We start from the raw sequence: 21,839 nt of genomic DNA, 5'->3' as shown, positions 1-21,839 counted from the left end.
TAGGCCACTTATACTTGAAGACCAGGAGCAGACTGTGCAGCATTACTCTTATTCAAATAATTAGAAAAAAATAATCATTACAGCAAGCACACCTGATGGTGTTTTTTTTTTTCTTCCGTTTTTGTGGCTGTCCGTAGAGGAATGCTGTTGTCTGAGGTCATACTGTACACACCAAAGTGGCTGAGCTGTTGATAGCTGGGATCTATTGACAGCTGGTGTTAAAAGGGCAGAGTCCAGTGGAGGTTTTTGGTCTCAGCAGGGGGAGAGACGTTATCTGTGATATGAGGTCTGTAGTGGCCATTGTCTCTATAGCTGCTCTTTAGGCTGGCTACTCTCTATATGTCCCCCCCATCCCCAAAAATAAACTGCTGAGCCAATAATAGCCAGGCAGACCAACCGGGTCGCTGTGTGACACATCAGACATTGTGAAACAGGCTGCTTACTTCTCAGGAAAGGAATGTGAAAAGCAGTGGCAAGTGTGACACCAACACTCTGTTTGTGTGTGTGGGTTGTTTATTTCTACAGTACCTCAGCATCAGCTGCTGATCATCTACCAGCACACACATACTACAAATACTTCATCACTGTCTGTCCCACTCATTATATATCTGGCAGTGTAACCCTGTCACTGAGCTCTGACACCATGCACTTGAGCTGAGACACAGCCTTGAGCTCCGGGTCTGTTAAATATCTATTGGCACTAATAGGCAGGGGTCCAGGTTGAGTAATGAAAGCAGAACAAAAGTGATAATGTATTTGGGAATGCAATAAAAGCCGTGTCATTGTCTAAACTACTCTCCACAGAGAGAATGCTCAAGCCAATGGGACTGTATAAAATGTATTTGAGTTATTTTCCCATTATGTTTTCCATTAGTGCGGAGATGCATCTAGCTGACATGTGTTTGGGAAGTGATTTGTTTGGGAAGTCACCACTACTCTGAAGAATCAATAACCTTTTAGCTACTCAGATTAATGAGAGGCAAATGTGCCTTCTCTCGTCTCTTTTACTGGTGCACAAGCAGTAGCAATTAAGGGAGACTCGGGGGAGGGGGAAAGTGCTTTTGACATGCATGATGAATGACCAGTCCATTGAAGACAAACAATGTAATTGCAATATTTGAAGTGGTCTGCATTAAGTCAGCTCAACAGCACTGCACGCTCTTTTTGTTCTAGTTTTTTGCTCTTGCCCTTGTTGTCAGAATTACTTTCATCAGCATAACAGAACCAGCAATGAAAAAAAAGCTGCATTCAGTCAAATGATTTATTGAACCATCTCCTCATAAAGCACGTCTTCTGTCCTCTTTTGTATATCAACATTGCCATTAATCTGTCTTTCAAAATGACCAATCTGTCTGGCCTTTATTTATTTATTTTTTTTGTAGCTGATTGGATCGATCATTGGCCGTCAGGGTACTAAGATCAACGAGATCAGACAAGTGTCAGGAGCTCAGATCAAGATCGGCAGCCAGCTGGACGGGACAAGTGACCGTCATGTCACTATCACAGGAACACCAGTCAGCATCAACTTGGCCCAGTACCTCATTACCTCCTGGTAAGGCCCAGTGGCATGTACATTCATCTAGTGAATCTCTTCAAGTGTAAGCCTAGAAATACATCAAGCTAAAACTAATGCCAGGGGCCACTACTGGAGACACAGCTTTTAACAGGGGGACGCATCTTGATACAACACTGGCATAATAACTGTCCTGCAGTAAAACCTCCTCCATTTCTGTTCAAACTGTTTTAGTGAAGTGTTTTTATAGAACTGTATGATCATTTTGAAAGAGATTGTTTGTGCTGCTGTTGAGCTACAGTGTTTTACACTGGCAAGTGTTTCTGTAGTGGAAATTTACAAAAGTTATGTCAGATGCCTTTTCTGTCCTGTCTCCATGCCTCCTCCTCCTCCCTTCTCCTTATTTCTGCCCTCATAGTTTAGAGACAGCCAAATCCACAGCCCAGGCAGCCACCATGGCAACTCCGGTCGACCTCAACATGGCCTTCACCCAACCGACCTCCCCAGCTGCCTCCTCTGCACCCACCCTGGCCGCAGTAGGAGCCCTGACCCCAGCTCATATGCTGGGCACCCCATATGGTGCTGTGCCCCTGTCTGGCCTGCTGGGGATGAAGTCTGTCCCCTTTCTGACTCTGTCCAGCCCTGCCCCCACCGTGGCTGTCACTGCAGCACCTACCCACACCACTCTGGCAGCCTACACTGCTAAAATCTCCTCGGCCAACTGCATCAAAAAGCCAGAGAGACAGAAATTTGCTCCCTACTGATGTAGTGTTCATCTCCAGGTCCAGGGACAGCTGTGCAGTGTTTCCACAAACACCTGATGTAGCCATATCCTCTGGCAGAGATGCTCACGACTTTTATTCTGTGATGCACCAACAGAGAAGAGACCAATGGAGATGTGGATACAGCTATTCAAAGTTACTTACAGTTATAGATAATTTGTGAATTTCCCATGAATCGATAGACTGCTGTCATCATCACCTCATCACTGTTACTGATCACTGAAAAAAAGGGCTGGAACCTCACCTGAGAAATATATGTTTAAATAACAGTTTTTACATGTATTTCTCAAGTTTGAGATCAGCTACGAATATTTATCCTTCAATAAATTTGTAAATTATACTCAGATGACAAATGCTCAACTGTATGATGCTTTTATACAATGTCTATGTTTGCCTCTAGAAGTTTTTAAGAAATTTGTAAATGTCTCGGGGGAAGTTTGTTTGTTTTTTTTTAATAATTTGTGCTACTGTAATGTAACTCTACTGTTCAGTATTATATTAATTTTGTTGATTTTATTTTGAATGTGCAGATTGTTTAATCTTTATTTATTAGTACTGTTTCAGTTATTAAAAGTCTTTGTTTCATGTCATTGTGTGGCTGCATCTGTCTCATAGTTAAGTCTTTTTTCTACCTTTGCTGAAGCTATCAGGTGCACAACATGATGTCATTCTGTTCATTTGCTTCACAGGCATTTACACAGTAGATGCAGCATTTTGAGTAAATCAGTATCAAATTAATGTAGCAGCACAGGAACACGCATTAAGTAGGAAGCAGCATACACAGTGAGATGCAATGCCAAATCCAGGTTATTTTTGTTTTCCTCCAAACACAGTCTGGATGGCAGTTTGTCATTTCACTTGCTGGCATTTATGAGAGATGCTTTTCACATTGTGCTTGTGTGTCCCAAACAATAACTGCAGAATGGGACAGTGCAAACCCAAAAGAGAACCAAGCTCTACCTGTCTTGCCAAGCAATGCAATCGCATGCATCTAACCACATGATTATGCTGAATTCATTCACTGTAATTCCCTTAGGATAAAACACAATGAGACAATATATCAGAGGAGTTTGGAGGAAGAAACCAAAGGGTGCCGACAGAGAGATAGAGCTGTAAAAATGAAATGAGTCACAGTAATGCTGTAAAAATGAAATTCAGTATCTGCATTAGCATGCAACACAGCATCATCATCATCCTCTGGAGAGGCAGCTAAGATCCTACCATCCTAACTCTCTTTTTTTTTTTTTTTGTAACTGCATCATGCATACGTGAAACTGAGAGCGCAGAGTCGTCACTGTTGCCAGAGAGGAGGCAAGCAGACACACAACTACAGTGTAATTCATCTGAAGTCCATCCAGTGGCAAGTTTAAAATATGACAGAAGAACATTGAGAATCTTGATTTCCTTTTCTATCTAAAATATTATTTTAATACCTGAATTCATTATAATATCATACATGATTCTGTGTTATTCTCAAGCATTAGAATCTACAAAATCCACAATAACAGAAGGATCTAACCCAAAAAAAGGCAACTAAACAGATCGGCCCATTTTAATTTGATGATGATTTTCAATGTATGCTACATTGTCATATAAAACTGTTTGATATTTCTGATTATCCTTGAAGGTATCATGATTTGACTTTGTATATTGTATTTGAGTTTCAAAATAAGATGTTATTGACAGTCTGATACTTAAGTTGGTGTGAGCAGGGACCGTATCTGTCACTGCAGCTGAAGAGTTTGGAGCCAGGGGTTGTGTGGCATGCTGTTATCTACACAAACACACACAGACAAAACCATGCAAACATTACAGTAACTCTCACCACGTTGTTGCCCTGGCACTGTACTGTAATGACAAAGGGCGACCTCTACTGTCGCCTCCACACACTGCTCCAATCACAGCACAGAAAAGGTAAGAAGGAAGCATTACAGCTGATAAAAGATTGTCTTTAATGTTTGGCATCATCAATGAATTCCATACCACAGCAGTTATGGGAGTAGGAAAACCACTTTTACAACCAAACACTGTTTGATCATGCTAACACCATATGTACAGGAAAGCACATTGAAAAGTGTATAAAGTATTTATATGAGAAGACTTAAATTCAAGAACAGTGGAGACAGCCACAGTCTAATGGAGTTGTCCTTTTTCAAACACTGATTATAGATATTTATCAATTACATTGATCTCTGGAGTACATGTATATACACAAAACAACAATAAACCTTTTTGGGGCGTCTTCGATAATTCTCAAAAATATTTCACAATACTGCTGTATGTACAATAACAGAATTTACATTGAAAAATTCTATTGTACCTATAGTTTGACTATCATCAGTCACCAGTTATCTTCAACGCTATCAGTCTCGCTGAGATACTCACATACTGTATATATCTATCCTCAAGTTTATCTCCATACAAAGTACAGCGGTCTATATCACCCGGGCCTTCTGTCTTGGTACGGCTGAAATATGTTCACACAACTGATAATCTCACATACAAAAATAGATGTTGTCTAGTCAGCTGACAACTTGATGTAGAGTAACACAAAGCATCCACCTGCAAAAAAATAAAGGAAAAAGAAAAAGAAACAACCAGGAAAACAAGTAATTATTAAAATATTAGCTATATCCTTCTAGCTCACTATATCACAATAAACAGCACTGTTCTTCTGCTCCACAAAAAGCAAACCTCCCTCTCAGTACGGGATTCAGCGCTCTTCTGAAACACATCATCAGTCTTCACACAACAGAAGGTGACTGAGAAAGAGTCACAGGCAGAATAAGAAATATTAGCGCTGTAAACCAAACAACAATCTGAAACCAAAGTGAGACAAAACCATACAAAACATCACCAGGTAGATATCTTTTTCCTTCAGGAAGCGTATAGTGAACAGAATGAAAAGGAGTGCGGCTGTCACTAAATGAGCTTCTCACAGTCCGGAGCAGAGGTCAAACTGCATTTGAGTGCACTTAAGGCAGATAGGCGATTCCAACCCTGTCTGAGTGGGCTCCTCAACTGACCACTCAGCAGGCGGGGGTCTAGACAGTGTCACTGCAGCTGTCCAGGTTCAGCCCTCACTGCTTAAAATGGTCTGACAACCATAAAGGAAGGGAAAAGATGGAAAGAGAGAGAGAGAGAACAGTTAGCGTTAAGTGTACAGCAGGTGGCTGAGGTGTGAAGCGGAGCGTCCTCCTTCCATCCCTTCTTCATTCACTGTGAAAATGAAACATGACAGGTGTAGGACCTGCCTGTCATTGCCCTCAGTTACCCCTCAGTCTGCCGAACGTTGTCATTCCTCTTGAGATACCTTTGTCGTACAAAAGAAACAAATGAAGACTTCTTTATCAGAACGGATAGACTGAACTTAAAGCACTTCAACAAAGACCAGGATGGCAGCTTGTGCACTACAAATAGAACATCTCATCTGAATACATTCACGTAGGTTTCCATACACATGGTATGGATGGGAAATCATCAGTGACTGAAGTTCATGTCCCTTGAGATAGCGGTCCAAGAGGAGAGCTGCAAGTCTGAGCAATTTATGACAGCAACACGTATTAGAGTGCACGATCTGATATGATTCACTATTAAGGAGCACTTAACAGTGTTTTTAAAAACATAATTGACATAAGCTTTTGAAAACACTATAATGTAGCAAATTTATCAAAATAATAATTATTATATATGAAGCATTTAAAGCAGAGAAGTCACTTCACTGTGAATAATAACCTTCTGTAGTTGCCTCATGTTGTGAAAATGACATAAAAAGCTAAAGTAAGAGAGTTCAGAGCTTAAACTGCTCCTGGGATCATGTTGGTTATGATCACGGTCGTCATATTTCACAAAACTGTTGCCGTATAATTCTCAAATGAAAAAACATGCTCACAGACGAGTTGTACAATTGTGTACAATCAATACCAATTTTTGAACAAAGTTAATCTGTCTTACTGTTCGACAGATCGTTTTCTTTTATTAATATTTAAGAGGCCACACAGAGCAGTGACAGTGGTTGTGCCTCATAATGTAGATTCATCATGGTTCACGCTTTCTTTTCTTTCCCTCATATGCACTGAAATTAAAACATAGTGAGAAAGTGAGCACACTCCACTGCTTCACATCTTTCTATTACTGCTCCCGTAATTCAGTGCAAATGAAGAAAGAAAGAAAAGGAGACAAAAGCTGTAAGTGAAATGTAGCCGGAGCCTCCTCATCACTGCGCCTCCTCATGCTCCTCGCTGATACACTGCTCCCAGGCGTGTTTCCCCTGGTCTTCCCTGTGGCCGTGAGGGGAGTGGAAGATCCTGCGGGGCAGCGGGATGGGCTGAGGTGACAGGTCCTCCTCAGGGATGCAGCCCTCTCTCAGGTAGGGTTTAGGCGGCACGGATGGCGGCTGAGGCCTGCGATAAGGGATGTGGTGAGGGCCGTGAGCAGGAGCGTGGTGGTGAGGCAGTGCCCCGTGAGAGTGGCTGTCCAGCCCGGGGTGGGCATGAGCTTGAGCATGCGGGTGGGTGTGTGGGTGCGAGGCAGGGCTGCGGTAATGGAAGGGACGGACCGGGTCCATGGAGTCAATTTCTGGTCCACCGTAGTGAATGTGCAGGTAGGGAGAAGCCAGGTACTCGTCAGGAGGGGACCACAGGTGGCTGGGAAGAGGTTCCAAGGCATCGTTCCTGATTGGGCCAGGGTCTGGATACTGACCTCCGAAATTACTCTCACTCAGAGAAGAAACCCCGCTGCTGGCGCTGCCTGACAGAGTGGAGTTACTGCCCCCCAGAGCTGACTGAGGACTGGTGGGGGAGCCAGGGATTGGGTGGAGAGGAGACTGGCGAGAGAGACAGTGTGTCAATGGGTGTCGTGTGTATTTCTCTTAACCTACTGTACAGTCAAGGACAGAGTGCCCAGTATTTTCACAACACCACAGTACTGTATGTACACTCAACTATCAGCATTTCAGTGGAATATATCTAATACATTTTCTGTCAGTGAAGACAATGTGTGGATAATTTGAAAAATAGGAGCTTTTGTGAAAGCAGGGCTGCCTGAATTACATTTTAGTATCATATCTACAGCATATATTTGTGCAAATTGAAATAAGGAAGAACAAGTGGAAGAGATGAAAGAAGAGGAAAAAGTAGGAGAATGAGGAGGAGGAAGAAAAGGGGGAGGAGGAACAGTTAGAACTGCAAAGTCCAGCATCACCCAACTAAAATGGACACAGCAAAGCCATCAAACAATCACAGATATCTTCTACAGATTCAAGACTGGTTGGCAAAACATGTTCCAGCAGTAAAATTTCCAACTAAACTCTGCACAAAACTCACTAACCAACACATACTGTATACATAATATATTACAATGAAAAAGTCTGAGTATTTATTTAGTGTGTAATAAAGACAAAATTTTGTTATCTGACTATACAGAGTGATGTTTGTACCTTTCGAAGAGAGCGGACAGGCAGGGCAGGGGGAGGGTCGCTGTTCTGGTGGTGAAATGCATCACAGTGCATCAGGAAATGTCCTGCACACAGAAGTGAAATTAATTTAAGTGAGGAGAAGGAGAAGGTTTAGTGTATTAAAAAAAAGCTTTTCAAAGCCTATCAAAGCTCCACAAGCTCAGTCTCTGTGACCAGATTTTAGCTTTTAAAACATCTCTAAGAATCAACTCAGCCCAGCAGCTACTGTAGAAGCCACATCAATCAAAGTACAGTACATAAACTCATGCTCTGAAACACAAAGTAAAAACACCTACCTGGTGGGAAGGACCTGGGTGGGACAGGGGGCATAATTACCCCTGCAGCAGAAGCTGGCATGTAGGACACCTGCTCCCTGTTTTCTCCATCCAGACTCCAGCTGCTGGGAGCACTGGGAAAGACTGGAGGAGGAATACATAAACATCTCGGCACACACTGCGATACACTTCATGTACATAATACTGTGCACTGACAGGTACGTTTCAGCCTGTGTGTGTGTTACCTTTCTCTGGTAGATTCATGTGAGGATCAGCACACGGCTTACAGGGGCTAACTTGCTGAAATAAGGCACGCTGCATGTGGTTGTTCTGATTAAAAGAAAAAGTTACAAATCTTTAGCTTCTTTCTTTCTAACATACACAAACACAGTTCCAAGTTCTGTCCCACCTGTCCATTGTCTGCCATGTTGTAGTACATAGAGTTGTTGGCCCTCTCACGATGTGATGGCAACAGTATCATCACCTCTCGGTTGTGTTTGGTTTTATCAGGCAAGGATGGAGAGCCTGGACAAAAAAACTGTTTAGTATTCCTGCAGTATATAACAGAGATGTCGTATTGTCCTACATAATATAGAGTAGGTACTTTATTGATCCCACAGTGGGGAAATTTCTGATACACAACATAATATACACAAATACAGAAATACTCAGGTGGTCCAGGTATTCTGCCATGCCATTCTTTACCTCTGGCACTCGAGGGAGCAGAGTTGATAATCTGGGAAGAGTTGGAGCGGATTGAGCTCAGACTGGAGGAGGAGGGGCTCGGCTGCAAAACAGAATATAGTCCAGATAAAACAAAAGCTGTTAAAGCCCTGATATTAAATAGAAATACCTTTATCTGTCTTTTGTATTGTATCTACCAGATAGAAAGCACACTGAAAAACAATAAATGTTTATGTGCATTACAGCAGTATCAATGCAGCTATTGTTACAGTATCAATAATGATAACCACAAAAATAATGATGCATGTTATATGCTCATTTGCCAATTTATTAGGTACACCTAGCTGAATTAATTAAGTGTTATACAGTAGCAATAAGTGATACCTTTATGAAGAGTGCAATGTTCTCTTATTGTTCAACCTGTTCTATAGGTCTGTTGATTTAATTTCATGGTCATTTTGCAGACTGCAGTTTGTGGTGTTGTGTACCATTGTGTTAGGATTATGCTTTGCATCCCTATAAAAAACAGTTTTGCTATGATTTGCACTTTATAACATAAATCATTTTATGTTTCCAATGCATCCATCCCAGTGGGCATTTTTATTTCAAGCCATACCTGCATGTGTAGTGCCTCCTCAGGGTGCTCTCCCATCAGGCCATCAGTCATTATGAGAAGGTTTCCTGCCTCGCTGGAAGTGTGAGAGGACAGGGAGGAGGACGAGTGGCGGATCGAGCCCTGCAGGTTTAGAGGGCTGCAGGACAGAAACAGCGTTAAAGAGTATAATTTGTCTCTGCGGTTTCTTGAATGTGTCCTTTGTAGGTTTACCTGTAGAACCTATGCAGTGGCCGTACTGTATGTTCTAATCTGCAGTTATGTTTTCTAAGGCAACATAAAATTATGGAAAATAACCCTTCTTCTAAAAATACAGTCATTTCTGGTTATTTTAAATACATTTTTTTCTTGTAATTTTAAAAGACATATTGTGTATTTAAAAAAAATTTTCATGTTAAAAAAGACACTAACCTAACCTAAAGTAATTTTATTAGCATTTTCATGTATTTTGAAAATACAAGGAAAAGCTGCATAAATTAGGTAAAACTATGAGTTTTTTTAATAGTTTAGGTTTAAGAGAGGATCAAATTGGGCTTTACATCAAAGTTATACTCTGCATTGACTGATGAGCCTTAGATACTAAAATATATTGATTAAAGTAGTAAATCTGCTTTAGCTAAGGTTTTACATGACATAAACCCGTCTTATAAGCCTGAGTGTCCAAGTGAGGCTGGAAGTGTCAGTGGTATAAATTTCAACCTTTTTAAGACCTTGTTAATACCACACTGGATGTAACTTATTACCTGGTTCACCATCAATCCAGCCACAGTATAATGAAAAACCAGTGGGGACAATATGAAATACAGTTATTTGCTTTTCCCCCCACATTTTTAATACTTCAGCAGAAAATGGATGGACTAGCCACTTAAAAATAATACATTTATTGAGCTGTAACAATCAGTCGATTAATCAATCAGACCAGTGAAAGAAAATTTATTTGAAACTATTTTGCTAATGAATGAATTATTTGTCATTTTAAAGCACAAAATGTCAAGCACGGACTGGATTTACAGTTCATACAAAATGCTGTTTTGTTTTTATATAGTAAACAAGAGCACACAGACAGTGCATGTACTGCCGCCAAGGTGCAACATTCTCTCATGCAAATGGGTCCCTTATGAAAAATATCCACAACACACAAAATGTGTCCTAAAATCTTTGATCCAGATCAAATCCGGATCATCTTTTTAGGGTAGGCAGCTATACATACCTGAATATTTCAGGCTTATGTCTTCATTCAACAACTGCAGATACTCTGATTGTGGGTAATTAACTTTTGGCTGGGATTACAGATGTACCTGTGTGTGTCTGTGTGCATGACTGACCTGTGTCTGTGTATGAGGCGCACGCTCTCAGGGCTCATGTGGCTGTGTGATGAGAGGATGCCTCTGGGAGAATTGACCCCGGGGCAGCCTGCAGGGCTGAATCGATCCACGCTGGGCACACCCTGCTGGGACCCAACCATATACTGCTCTGAATAATAACACTGCTCATATATACATTGAACCACCTGCTTGTAAACGTACTTCACACTTTGCACACATGTAAATGCAGAGAAACACATATCACAAATTGTTCAAGTACGTCTGCAAGAAAGAAAATGAACATGATGCAAATCGGATCATGAAAAATCCTGAACCATGTGTGAGACTACTCACATATTGTAAACCTGTCCTCATCATGTGGAACTGGTCTACAAGCTTTTTGTGCAGTGGACGCATCTCTGGATGCACCAGCTTCTCGTGAACAGCCAACCCCACTCCAAGAATGTGCACCTGTTGTAAGAAAGCAGCATAACAAGCAATGGCAAGGATGTTTACTCTGTGATTATGGCTCTGTTTAGCTAGCAGTTCCCCATATGATGGACTTCAGAGTCTGACCTGCTCCTGCATCAGATCCTTCAGATGTGTGATCCTCTCTGTATCTTCTGGGTGACTGCTGATGTAGTCCTTATCAAAGAAGGCCTGGTGTAGACAAAGAGGAGGAAAAAGATGAGAATCTCTCACAACTCAGATTCATTTTTCTTCCTTCAGTCTTACAACAATACCTCCTGATATCTGGCGATGCCTCCATTCACAGCAGCATCTATGACCCCATTGAGACACATGCTGAGCGGGTTGATGTTGCCGTGATGCTGCCTGTGTTGGTACTGGCTGATCAAAGTCCGCAGCTCCTGGGTCTTATTCTCCACCACATAAATGGCGTTTTCCAGAGGGCTAACTTCAACCTGGAGGTAAATACATGCACTCACCCTAAATAATGATAATAGTTTAGATATATACATAACTTCACATTAGTCAAACCTAACATGCTCCCTCAGAAGCAAAGTTAAGGTGAGTTTACATTTGTTGTAAACTGTCTAGCATCCCTCGGGAGTTAGTGTAAGAAATACAAGGTGATCAAATGAAGGCTTGAAGGCTCACCACTTCTCTTCTTTCCACCTCCGCCCAGCGGGAGATTCCAGGTAGAGGGCGGGACAGAATCAGGGTTGTTCTCTCAATCCACAAACTCTGTGAAATGTGCCAGCAGAGAACAGAGGTAATGCAACTACATCTGGAATCATGAAGGCTGGTGAAGAACTCAAATACCCCACAACAGTGTTTCAGTATAGCATATAGGTCAGTTCAGTAAAGAGTAAAACATCTGATATGGTTTGATTCCTAATTTAGGTTACTGTGTCAGAGGAAGCTGCGGTACAGTATCATGTCTGGTCAAGTTTGTAAAGCCTTTTAAGTTCTAATGTAGGTTTTCAACGCTTTTCACTGTACTCAGGTGTTTTGTAACAACACAAAGCCTTACAATCACTGAAGGGTTGAAACGTTTATTTGATTAATTGATGAAAATTAAGTGTCAACTACTGTGAGAATATATTTACAATCTATCGAGCAGTATGTAAAGTACTTCAAATTCTAAGCATATAAGCATTAAAATTAGCTCCTCCTTTACCAGCTGTGGTGTAAACAATAACGCTTTTACTTTTACTTTTAGTACTTTAAGTATGTTTTTATGTTAATACTTTGTACTTTTACTCAAGTAACATTTTGAATCCAGAACTTTTATTTGTAACAAAAAGTTTAGACTGTGGTAGTGCTGCTTTTACATAAGTAAGGGATCTGAGTACTTTTTCCACCACTGCATCTGTCGTTTCCACACTTTGAGCCGTTTCATATCTTTAGGTGTTAAATCTGAATTCCATTATTCTGGGAGGCAAAAATGGCCCGAGAGCTGCGCTGCTGGCTCACTGTACCCTGAACTCATTCTCGCGGTCCTTGGGCCCCTTGTGGAAAGGCCTGTCATAGTGGAAACGACTGACATTGTTGATACGGTAGAAGCTCTTGATCCTCTCAGGCACACGTTCCAGCTGAGGCACTTCAGAGATGTCCGACACTGGAGTCACCGCATAGATCTGCAGATCTAAAAGCCACGTGTTAAGGAAAATGGACAAAGAAAGAGCAGGAGGGGCACTGAGAGGAAACGCTTAAAAAGAGAGTCTGACTATGTAAATCAACATTACATTCAGTGTTTTTATTTACACAAATAGTATGTGGTGTAGAAAGACTATTAGCTGTCAACAATTTCAAAAATCTGTTAATCATTGATGTTGCCTACTGTATCATACAACATTTGCTTCAAAATGTGAGGCTTTGTTTTTCTCCATTCTCTATCACTGCAATTTCTTTGTGTTTCAAATTAGTGGTCAGACAAAACAAGTCGTCTTTTTCAACCAGTCTTAACACTCAAAAGAAAAATATAGAAACCTATTTATTTTGAACAAAAGTAAGTGTTAGTTTCAGCTGCGGTAAAACTAATAGGATACACTGAGCATCACTCTGCAGGATGGTGTCATCAGGTTGGTTGGGATGCTGCATGGCAATGGCTTGTGGGAATTCCCCCAGCATCCTTTGTTGGAAGTCCTCGAGCCGTTCGTAGTCGTAACCACGACAAACAAACTCTTTGTTCTGCGGAGGAAAGGAGATAGGAGTTACAAGGTGGACAATGACAGACAAAACTGGCTGCTCACATCTTGTAGATCGTGCTGATCATTTTAATCATTTGCCTCTGACTGTGTGAGGTAGCAGAGGGGTGAGGTACTAATCTCAGTCTGACCTGGATGAAAGAGGAATCTGGTCAAGTGAGGACAGAATCAGTGTTACAAATTCAAATCATATGGTTCTTGTCAGATTTGGTTATAGAAAGGGAGAACCTGGGAAGCACATGTTACTGAAACCCAGAACTTTCTTGTTGTGAGGCGACAGCGCTAACCACCTCGCTGCTGTGTACAGTGTACATCATGTACAGTTTAAAATGTTTAATTAGTTGCTGACTACCACCTTGCAGCATACCCTAAAAAGTAGTGCTGATCTGGTTCAACGTGCTACAACCTAATGTACATTACAGGTAATTAAGAATTGCACTATGCTGCTAGGATACTGTACTATATGTACTTAGTCTTGTGGTTAACATTCATTTCCTATTCAGGCTTTCTGTCCTGCACAAGCTGCTATAGCAGACACTGTCTCCTGCACTGTAGCTGTCTGCAACAGCAAAACCAAAAACAGTGTTAGGACAGATGAGATGAGACTAACTGTAGCAAGTCTTACCCTGAGGAAAAAAGGAAACTTCCTGCCATAGAAGCCCATTCGGAAGAACTCAGGTTCAATCCTCTGCTGTTCAATGATGTTGTCATAGTACGCTGCCTCCATTTTCTGTCAGGGAATGATAAACATGCATAAAAGTCATGAAAAAATAATGATTTAACCACAACATGAATAACATAACATGAATGAATCCTCTGCATTTCCTTATGAGTGTGGGTGTGCTAAGGTAATAAGGACATTGTGTTTCACACCGCATAGCAGAGGATGACAATGAGCTGAAAATCTCACCTTCCAGCATCACAGATGATGCTTCTTTGATAATAACAGCACAAAGATGAAGTATTCAAGACCTTACTCACCCGTATCCAGCTGAGGCTCTGATAATCATATAAAGTCTCATACTGGTACGCCAGCTCCCGGCAGAGAGAAATCCCATATTCCCAGCACTGCAAGGTAACATATATATATAAATCCCAGTGAAAATGGAAAAATCATTAAGACTTAATTTATCCTTATAATCAAGAGGAATCCTCACAAAAAGTTTGGAAACTTGGGAACTGACATTAAAGGGTCATTATAGATTGACTCTAGATCCAATAGACTGTTACACATACATGCATTTAATGTAGGAAGAAGAACACACAGTATATCATATACTGTATAACATTTAATCTTTTTATTTCTGTTTATATTTTATACTTCATATTGCAATAATAGTGTACTGTGAGGCAACAACGCTAATCACCATGCTGCCTGGTAAAAAGCTTATTCTGTGTAGACTGTCAGGCAAAAATGTCCTGTTATCTTTTTTAAATTATATCTATAACAAAACAAAGTGTGCAAAAAGCGAAGAAGTCTGACTCATTTCTCAAGTCACTGTAACTACTTTAGGTCATTTTATTCTCTTCTATCCTCTATACTTTTATTTGCTAAATTTAGTGCTGCTGGTTTAATTTTGCTTTTCTTATGTAAAGCACTTTGAGACTGTTTTAAAAATGCTATGTTTATTATTAGTATTAGTATTAAAACAAGTTTTGGGGTCATGATTATCAAACACAAAGACAACGATAACAGCAGGGCCGATGAAATCCCCCAAGTACAATTATAGAATCAGCCCCTCTCTAAAACAAAAACTGAACATTATCACCCTAATGCAGGAGGATTTATTGCAGGATTTCTGGATTAGGCTGCATTAGTGTTAAGTATGTGTTAACTAATTAACTGAGAACTGAGTGCATGTCGATTTTTTTTGTCTAAATACAGTTTCATCTTCCGCCACTAATTCACCAGCATCATTTCTCCTGCTCTCATATTTAGGTTTCTGTTTGTCCTAGATGAACATTTGTAGCAGCAGGGATTCAGAATGACTACTTTTTTTTTTTTTTACTTTTCTATAGATGAGCAGCAATAAAAACAAGAGATGACAAAGAGTTAGTGAAGGAGGCCAGTTTTATTTCCTTCTCAGCTGCTCTCAGTGTCCAGAGGGCTTGTCCTCTCCACAGCACAGAGACCAGTCAACTAATTTAATTTTGTGGATGAATGCCAGCCAGGGAGAAGCGATTTGGGGAAGCAAATCACATTTGAGCTAACATCTGACCCTTACTGAGTAGGACTGTGGTGTATACTGTGATATTCAGCATTTGCCTTAGTACTGAACACTCCTTTGGATATGCTAAAGCAACGATAAGATGATTTTGTTTTGATAATCCACAGTACTGGTCAACACTTTAGAAAGGATGTTGCTTAAGCTATAAAGCCTGTGGTGGACTCTCACTGTACATTTACTTATACTTTACTTGAGTATTTCCATTTTACGCTACTTGATTTTAAGCAACACTTCAGGATTCTGTCTCTCTCTCTCTCTCAGGGGTAATGCTGGCAAAACTTAATTATGCTTAGGAACAGCTGCAGAACAAATGAGAAAAACAGCAACTTGAACATTACTAAAAACATTTTAAAGCTATAAAACCTTGTGAGTTTTATTTATCTATGTGCCTTGTACAGCACAAACATACTAATATTGTTTTAGCTCTATAAAGCCAAAAGCTGGTATTGGTCAAAAATGACTGGCCTGAGGTCAGAGAAAACAGGAGTAAAATACAAAGATATAAAAAAAAATTCACTTGCCTTGCCCTTGTTGAAGTAGTGGAGGATTTTACGACTCAGGTTCTCTTTGCGTTGCCACTCGCTCTGACAGGGGTAATGGAGGAAATCCCTCAGAGGCCGGTCCTCCCACTGCAGCAGCTCCCAGTACAGCAGCAGGGTAAACGCTGCCTCTGTTGCAGGGGGGATACAGGTCAAAGGTCACCAGAATTAAAGCACATTATGATCATCAGATGTTGCACAGTTTGCACAGTCTGGCTTCAGTGATGAACCTATACCTTCTGGACATTCTGGGTCTAGTTTTTGCGAACAGATGGTGGATGACACAAAGTACAGTCAGTGGCACAAAGCACAAGCTGCCCAGAGGACAGCAAGCAAGTTTTGGTGTATTATTAGCCAGAGGTGCAGCGAGCACCTGCACAGCTGAAATCATAGCAGCTACTCTCAGTTCCTCTTACAGATTTTCTCAGTTGTTTTGGCACAATCGCCAAATGAAATTCACGATCATTAAAAGACTATGTTCTTGTTCATTTTATCACAACATTAAATGGATTTCTTGTGGTTTTCACAAAGACCTTAAATGTATTCAGGGGTGAGTCATACAAAAGGGACTGCTCATACAGATTAAGCAACATCATTAATCAATCAGTTGATCAAAAAACAGAGCTTCTCGGCTATGAGGATTTGACTTTTTTATTCTTTAAATCCAATGAGATAATAAAGTAAATACCTTTGGGTTTTTTTGGAGATAGTCAAAACATTTGAAGACAATCTTGGGCTTTAGAAAGTACAACAGGCATTTTTTAAACAATTTTATAGATTAATAAAAAAGCTGAAGATGAATAATAAATGATTATTGTAATTATTAGTTGCATCCTTAAAATAACAGTGCAACAACATGAAACCACTGCATCCATTCACATTTTTAAACCAAAGACAAATGATGCCCCTTTCTAAGCTGAATTCACATCTTTAAACAGACAACAGTCATGTGCAGTCTCGGGCCAATGTGTTTTAATTATTTTGCCAGCTGCCTGTTTGTTTTACATAAGTGATATATAAGGTTAATTTCAATTAGTCATTGTTGGCTACATTTACATGAACACAGTGAAACCAGTGAGCAAGGCAAGAATATGTAAGTCATTTACACAATTACATAAACTGACCACTTCCCCGTATTTTCTGTTTATGACTAAGTGAAATGTACCATAACCCCCGTCTAAAAAACAAATTTTATTTTTGTAATGTAAAAAGGACAATGGTCATATTATTCCCAGAATTAAAGGACCCATACTGCACAAAGGTGTGTGCCAAGCAGTGATTTAATGTGAAACTACCTACTTACCCCCACCTAACATTTAGCTTGTCTAGTTAGCTGTGATTCTTATCATTTACCTTCCTCCTCTGTTGCTGAATAGTCTACTGTGGTAGAGTTTCGCCAGCTTTATATTTTTACTTTCTCTCCTTAATAAGACCTCTACTTAGCTTGAAGGTGGGTGGAGCTATATTGGGAAGTGCATGAGGTCATTGGGCTCCATGTGCTGAGAACAGTCATAACGATTAGGGGAAAAGATTTGTCCCACCTTGAACGGATGCAACAGTAGTCTGCACCTGCTCAAACAGCCCTGAGAGTGCAGGCAGAGCAGATTTCACTTTGTGTATATTATTATCTTGTGCTGTGGCTAAAAGAAGGCATGACGTGGTGAGTGCATGGGCGGAGGTGTAAACATAAACAGTGGGAGCTTGTACAATATATCTAGCTGGCAAACAACTGCATTCCATAAAGAAGTAAATGATTACACTTCTTATCAAAAACTTTACTGTCATTAACCTCTGCCACTGTCCTTACACTCACTACAGACATACATCATCCCTCCATCTCTGCTGTTTTTAGTATGTTTCTCTGCAACCACAAAACAAGAATATAAACAACCACTGTTTCCTGAATGAGCAATCTAGTCAACTCTTCACTCAAAGTGGTTGGACACTGGAGAGCCTCTTGATTTTGCCCATTAAAATTTTGTCTGAAAAAAGAGGCAGGTCAATTCACAAACAGATAAATAAAAAAAGGAAATAAATGAGAAGCAAAATGCCATCTGACACAACTAAAATATGTAAAATTACCTGTGTGGGTGGACTGGGGTATGCAGGGCCTTTAACCAAAAAATATAAAACCATGATCCTGCTCAGCATATCATGTTTTGCACTTCAGGGATAAGCCTTGTTCTGCTGCATCTGCTCTACTTTTGCTCCAGGTACTTCTATCAGTAAAACCAGTTGAAAAGATGAGACATCCCACGCAGAGCAACAAGGGCAAAGGTGAGGCAAAAAAAAAAAAAAACCCTGTAGCCTCTCAGTCCACGCTAAGCCTTTGCTATAGTTTGGCCTGGTGAAACTGCAAAACAAACTAAATACCACTTTTCCAGCACAAAGACCCTGCCATAAAGCATGTACCATCACACAAATCGTCCCAGTATCTCTGTTACCTGTGAAGTCCTCTGCTTGAAGATGCAGGTCACACAACTTGTGGATGTAACGGATATACATGTCCTCCTTGTTGACCTCTGATTTGTAGAAGTTCTGGTGTTGAATCAAAACAAGAACGAATGGTTAAGTCATTTTTTTATGTGTGGAAATATTCATAAATGTGTTTATAAATTCCAAACTAAACACTCTGAAGAATGTCTCACCATTAGGTTGACTGAACCACCGGTTTTCTTGTTCTCCATCTCATCTCCTTTCATACAGTCCCTAAACATACAACATATTTTTTTCTAATTTCTCTGCAACACAAACCAATAGTGTTAAGATATACATCTTAATATCAGTATACCTATAATCCAGTAACCGCTCAACAAGTCTTGTGACTGACGTGACAAAGGAGATCCCTGTCTCTCTCCAGGTCTCCTGTTCTATCTTCTCTAACAGGCTGCACAGAAAACACAGTAAGATGCTCTTACCAAAGAGCAGAAGCATAACAAGTATATAGATATGAAGTGTCTCTGATCTTTAGCTCTGAGGGTATTACACCTCACCTTGGATAGGGACCAAACAGCTGGGTCCTGGGTTTGTGACAGCCAAGCAACACAGACGAGTATGTTAGAAGAAAATACTATGAGCAGTACTATTCTGAAGATCAGTTCACATTCTCACCACACACAGGTTTGATGCTTACAAAAGGCTGAAGAGCTCTCTGTGATTATCATCTCCTTTCCCATCTGACACCATGCTGTCCAGCTTATCCATCAGTTCTGCTTCCACCTACACACACAAACACATTCAGATAAAAGATGTGGATATGTTATGAGACAAAAAGCTGTTTGTTTCGATCATAACAACTGCCACAGGACACAATGTTTATTCCTTAACATAATAATGCCACAGCGACCTGTTTGAAGTTGCCATTTTTCCTCTGCTCCCAGTCCATCATGTCATGGAAAATTGGGATCATAATATTTCGAACCTCTGGCTGAGGGACCAGGGTGACTCCCAGGAAGGGTCCCATCATTCCTGGGATAAAGTGGGGTTTGTTGTCACCTGGAGCGCAGAGAAATTCACAAAGACAGGAGCCATCATTCTGATTGATTTTTAAAAATCTCAGTGCAGATGCTTAACTGTGATGTGTATGTGTGTGGGGGGGGGGAGTTCAGTGGGGAGTTGTGGTGTCTATATAAGTATATACACTGAGGATGATGACAAACCTAGCTTTTGCCACATGCTGAAGAGCTCATATGCCATCACCACTCTCATATCTCCATACCTACAAAGAACGTGTAGATAGTGAAGTGTAGAGATTTAAATAAATAATTAACCAGGTGTTGGACAGAATGCCTACAGTGAATAAACTGTATTTTCATACTTGTCAAAGACTTTCTTCCTTTTAGCGGGGCCAAGTGCCTCTAGCTGCAGACTGGGCTGGTTGATGTATAGTACAGTGAGACTAAAAAAGGAGTTCCACACCTGACACACAAAGAGATGAAAGCAAAAGTAAATTATCAATAAAAGTTTCCTAAATTTAATCATGAAAAAGCATCAAATATTATGTGGATTCATGGTGTAGTGGGTATCCTAAATGCAATCCCCACTGTTCAGATACACACCTTAAAATCAAAATCTGCCTCTGAGAAGTTCTTGTGCAGCGCCGGAGACAAGAACTGTGTTGTCATTACAATGATACTGCAGAAAGCAAACATTACACTGTCAGCCTACAAAACGAGCCGTTGCCAAAAATAGATGAAAAAGTTTGTGACACAAGTGTCACCTTCAGAGCACAACTATCTGAAAAGGTGACTGATCTAATGGTTAACTGCATTCTCTTACCAACAGTTGGGCAGAGACTGCATGACAGAAATGCAAAAGCAGACTCACTGACTAGTTAGAAGCCTCATGACACTCCAGTCTCGGGGAAAGATAGTCAGTTTCATCAGATTGCGAAACACGCAGAAGATCTTCAACAGGAACTCCTGCAGAGGAATAAGAAGTGTATGCAGTACGTAGTAGGCAGGCCACAGCAAAACACTGTACAGTAATCTTGCTCAGAGAGACTCCCACCTTCAGCTCCTCTTTGCTATGGAAGTTGTTGAGTAGATGGTGAAAGTGGATCTCTGTCATCTGTTGGAGCAAAGAAAGTAGACAGGACACATACTCCCCCTGCACAAGAGAAGACAGAAGACATACATATTGAGAAAGGTTAATCAACTCAAGATACTAACAAAATGCCACCTGTCTTCACTGCAGATCAAGCAGGCACACTGAGTGGAAGCTTACCGTTATCTCGGCAGTGCACTGGGGACAGCGTTGCCCTCTGGATGTCTCCACAGAGTGAGACTTGCTCATAATGGACAGCAGAGTCTGTAGAAGCACATCCAGAAGACTCTCCACCATCATTTCCACCTCATCCTGTACGGAAGACTCCTGAGACACAAAGAGCAGGTGGAAGCAACCAGAAAAAAGTGAACCCATAAAAAAGATGCAAACATGCTGCTTTATAGAAAGGCTCTAGTGTTTGTGCCTACAAGTTAATGAAATATAAGGAAATGAGAATTTTACATAGATTTTTTTTTAATTCATTTGAACTTTTTTTTATCATCAAATTGGACTTTCAGTCATAGATGTTGAGTGTGCATATGGTAAAATGTAATGTACCATGGAGCTAGTCTTAATTATGGAAAAGATGCTGCCAAGGATCCCAGAACAGATGAGTAGCTCCCTCTGCTGGCGCAGGTGCAGGTGGATGTGATGCAGTACCACAGGCAGCAGAATACTACGAGACTCTGAGGGAAGAGTGAAAGAAGCAAAAAAGGAGGAGACAGAGTGAGGATGAATTACATGTATATTACATGTATGTTTTGATATCTTAATGAAAGGAAAACACTGTAAAACCTTCACATTTGTCTCACCGGGGAAAAAGAAAAGGCGGCTCTCAACTGTACGAGCAATGGACTGCAGTTTGACTACGTCCATAGACTGTCCAATGTCCACAGTGCTGGGCATGCTCCCTAGGGTGCCCCTCACATATTCAGCCACCTCCTGAACAGTGAACATCTGCAGCAGCTCATCAAAAATATCTGGGAAACTGTTTAACAGTGCTGCCTGAAGAGGAAAAAAACACAGAGAGAGGAATTTTGTAATGGAATAAATAACTTGTTTCAAAAAAACATCACAAAACATATCACATATAACATTATAAAATTACCCTTTTCTGAGTTGCACTGACACAACACAGGATAGACTCAAACATTCCAAAAGGAGCACGACCAAGATCTTAATGCAGGAACACAATTCATCTCTTTGTACAACCATAATCTTAGTTTCTC

The 21,839-nt window shown here is 40.6% G+C and overlaps 2 protein-coding genes across 6 annotated transcripts in view; one reads left to right on the top strand and one right to left on the bottom strand.

Moving 5' to 3' along the window:
* LOC109964651 (poly(rC)-binding protein 4-like) overlaps positions 1-2,819 on the top strand; it is a 20,009-nt gene extending 17,190 nt beyond the window's left edge. Inside the window, exons 12-13 of the mRNA XM_020608113.1 lie at positions 1,383-1,552; positions 1,932-2,819. Coding sequence (XP_020463769.1) covers positions 1,383-1,552; positions 1,932-2,277 — 516 coding nt within the window. The 3' untranslated portion in view covers positions 2,278-2,819. The remainder of the gene's footprint in view (positions 1-1,382; positions 1,553-1,931) is intronic.
* Positions 2,820-4,228: 1,409 nt separating this feature from the next.
* Positions 4,229-21,839, bottom strand: part of dock3 (dedicator of cytokinesis 3) — a 51,773-nt gene continuing 34,162 nt past the window's right edge. For 2 of the 5 annotated variants that reach the window (XM_020608086.1, XM_020608087.1), the window contains 31 exons: positions 21,423-21,615; positions 21,169-21,296; positions 20,791-20,937; positions 20,575-20,673; positions 20,392-20,486; positions 20,124-20,199; positions 19,883-19,983; positions 19,725-19,783; positions 19,412-19,560; positions 19,199-19,284; positions 19,059-19,085; positions 18,857-18,952; positions 18,714-18,774; positions 18,510-18,603; positions 16,048-16,196; positions 14,280-14,366; positions 13,924-14,028; positions 13,140-13,281; positions 12,570-12,736; positions 11,746-11,832; positions 11,370-11,549; positions 11,203-11,286; positions 10,981-11,097; positions 10,648-10,790; positions 9,326-9,461; positions 8,731-8,812; positions 8,435-8,550; positions 8,271-8,355; positions 8,047-8,169; positions 7,733-7,815; positions 4,229-7,120 (listed from right to left, as the gene is read on the bottom strand). In XM_020608086.1, coding sequence (XP_020463742.1) covers positions 6,512-7,120; positions 7,733-7,815; positions 8,047-8,169; positions 8,271-8,355; positions 8,435-8,550; positions 8,731-8,812; positions 9,326-9,461; positions 10,648-10,790; positions 10,981-11,097; positions 11,203-11,286; positions 11,370-11,549; positions 11,746-11,832; positions 12,570-12,736; positions 13,140-13,281; positions 13,924-14,028; positions 14,280-14,366; positions 16,048-16,196; positions 18,510-18,603; positions 18,714-18,774; positions 18,857-18,952; positions 19,059-19,085; positions 19,199-19,284; positions 19,412-19,560; positions 19,725-19,783; positions 19,883-19,983; positions 20,124-20,199; positions 20,392-20,486; positions 20,575-20,673; positions 20,791-20,937; positions 21,169-21,296; positions 21,423-21,615 — 3,906 coding nt within the window. In that variant the 3' untranslated portion in view covers positions 4,229-6,511. Of the gene's footprint in view, positions 7,362-7,732; positions 7,816-8,046; positions 8,170-8,270; positions 8,356-8,434; positions 8,551-8,730; positions 8,813-9,325; positions 9,462-10,647; positions 10,791-10,980; positions 11,098-11,202; positions 11,287-11,369; positions 11,550-11,745; positions 11,833-12,569; positions 12,737-13,139; positions 13,282-13,923; positions 14,029-14,279; positions 14,367-16,047; positions 16,197-18,509; positions 18,604-18,713; positions 18,775-18,856; positions 18,953-19,058; positions 19,086-19,198; positions 19,285-19,411; positions 19,561-19,724; positions 19,784-19,882; positions 19,984-20,123; positions 20,200-20,391; positions 20,487-20,574; positions 20,674-20,790; positions 20,938-21,168; positions 21,297-21,422; positions 21,616-21,839 lie in introns of all 5 variants that reach the window. The other 3 variants (XM_020608088.1, XM_020608089.1, XM_020608090.1) reach the window with 3 other exon arrangements.

The sequence above is a fragment of the Monopterus albus genome, unplaced genomic scaffold (assembly GCF_001952655.1).
Source record: "Monopterus albus unplaced genomic scaffold, M_albus_1.0 scaffold91.1, whole genome shotgun sequence".
NCBI lineage: Eukaryota > Metazoa > Chordata > Actinopteri > Synbranchiformes > Synbranchidae > Monopterus > Monopterus albus.
The sequence above is the reverse complement of the archived record's forward strand: the minus strand, read 5'-3'. Positions and strand labels throughout refer to the sequence as shown.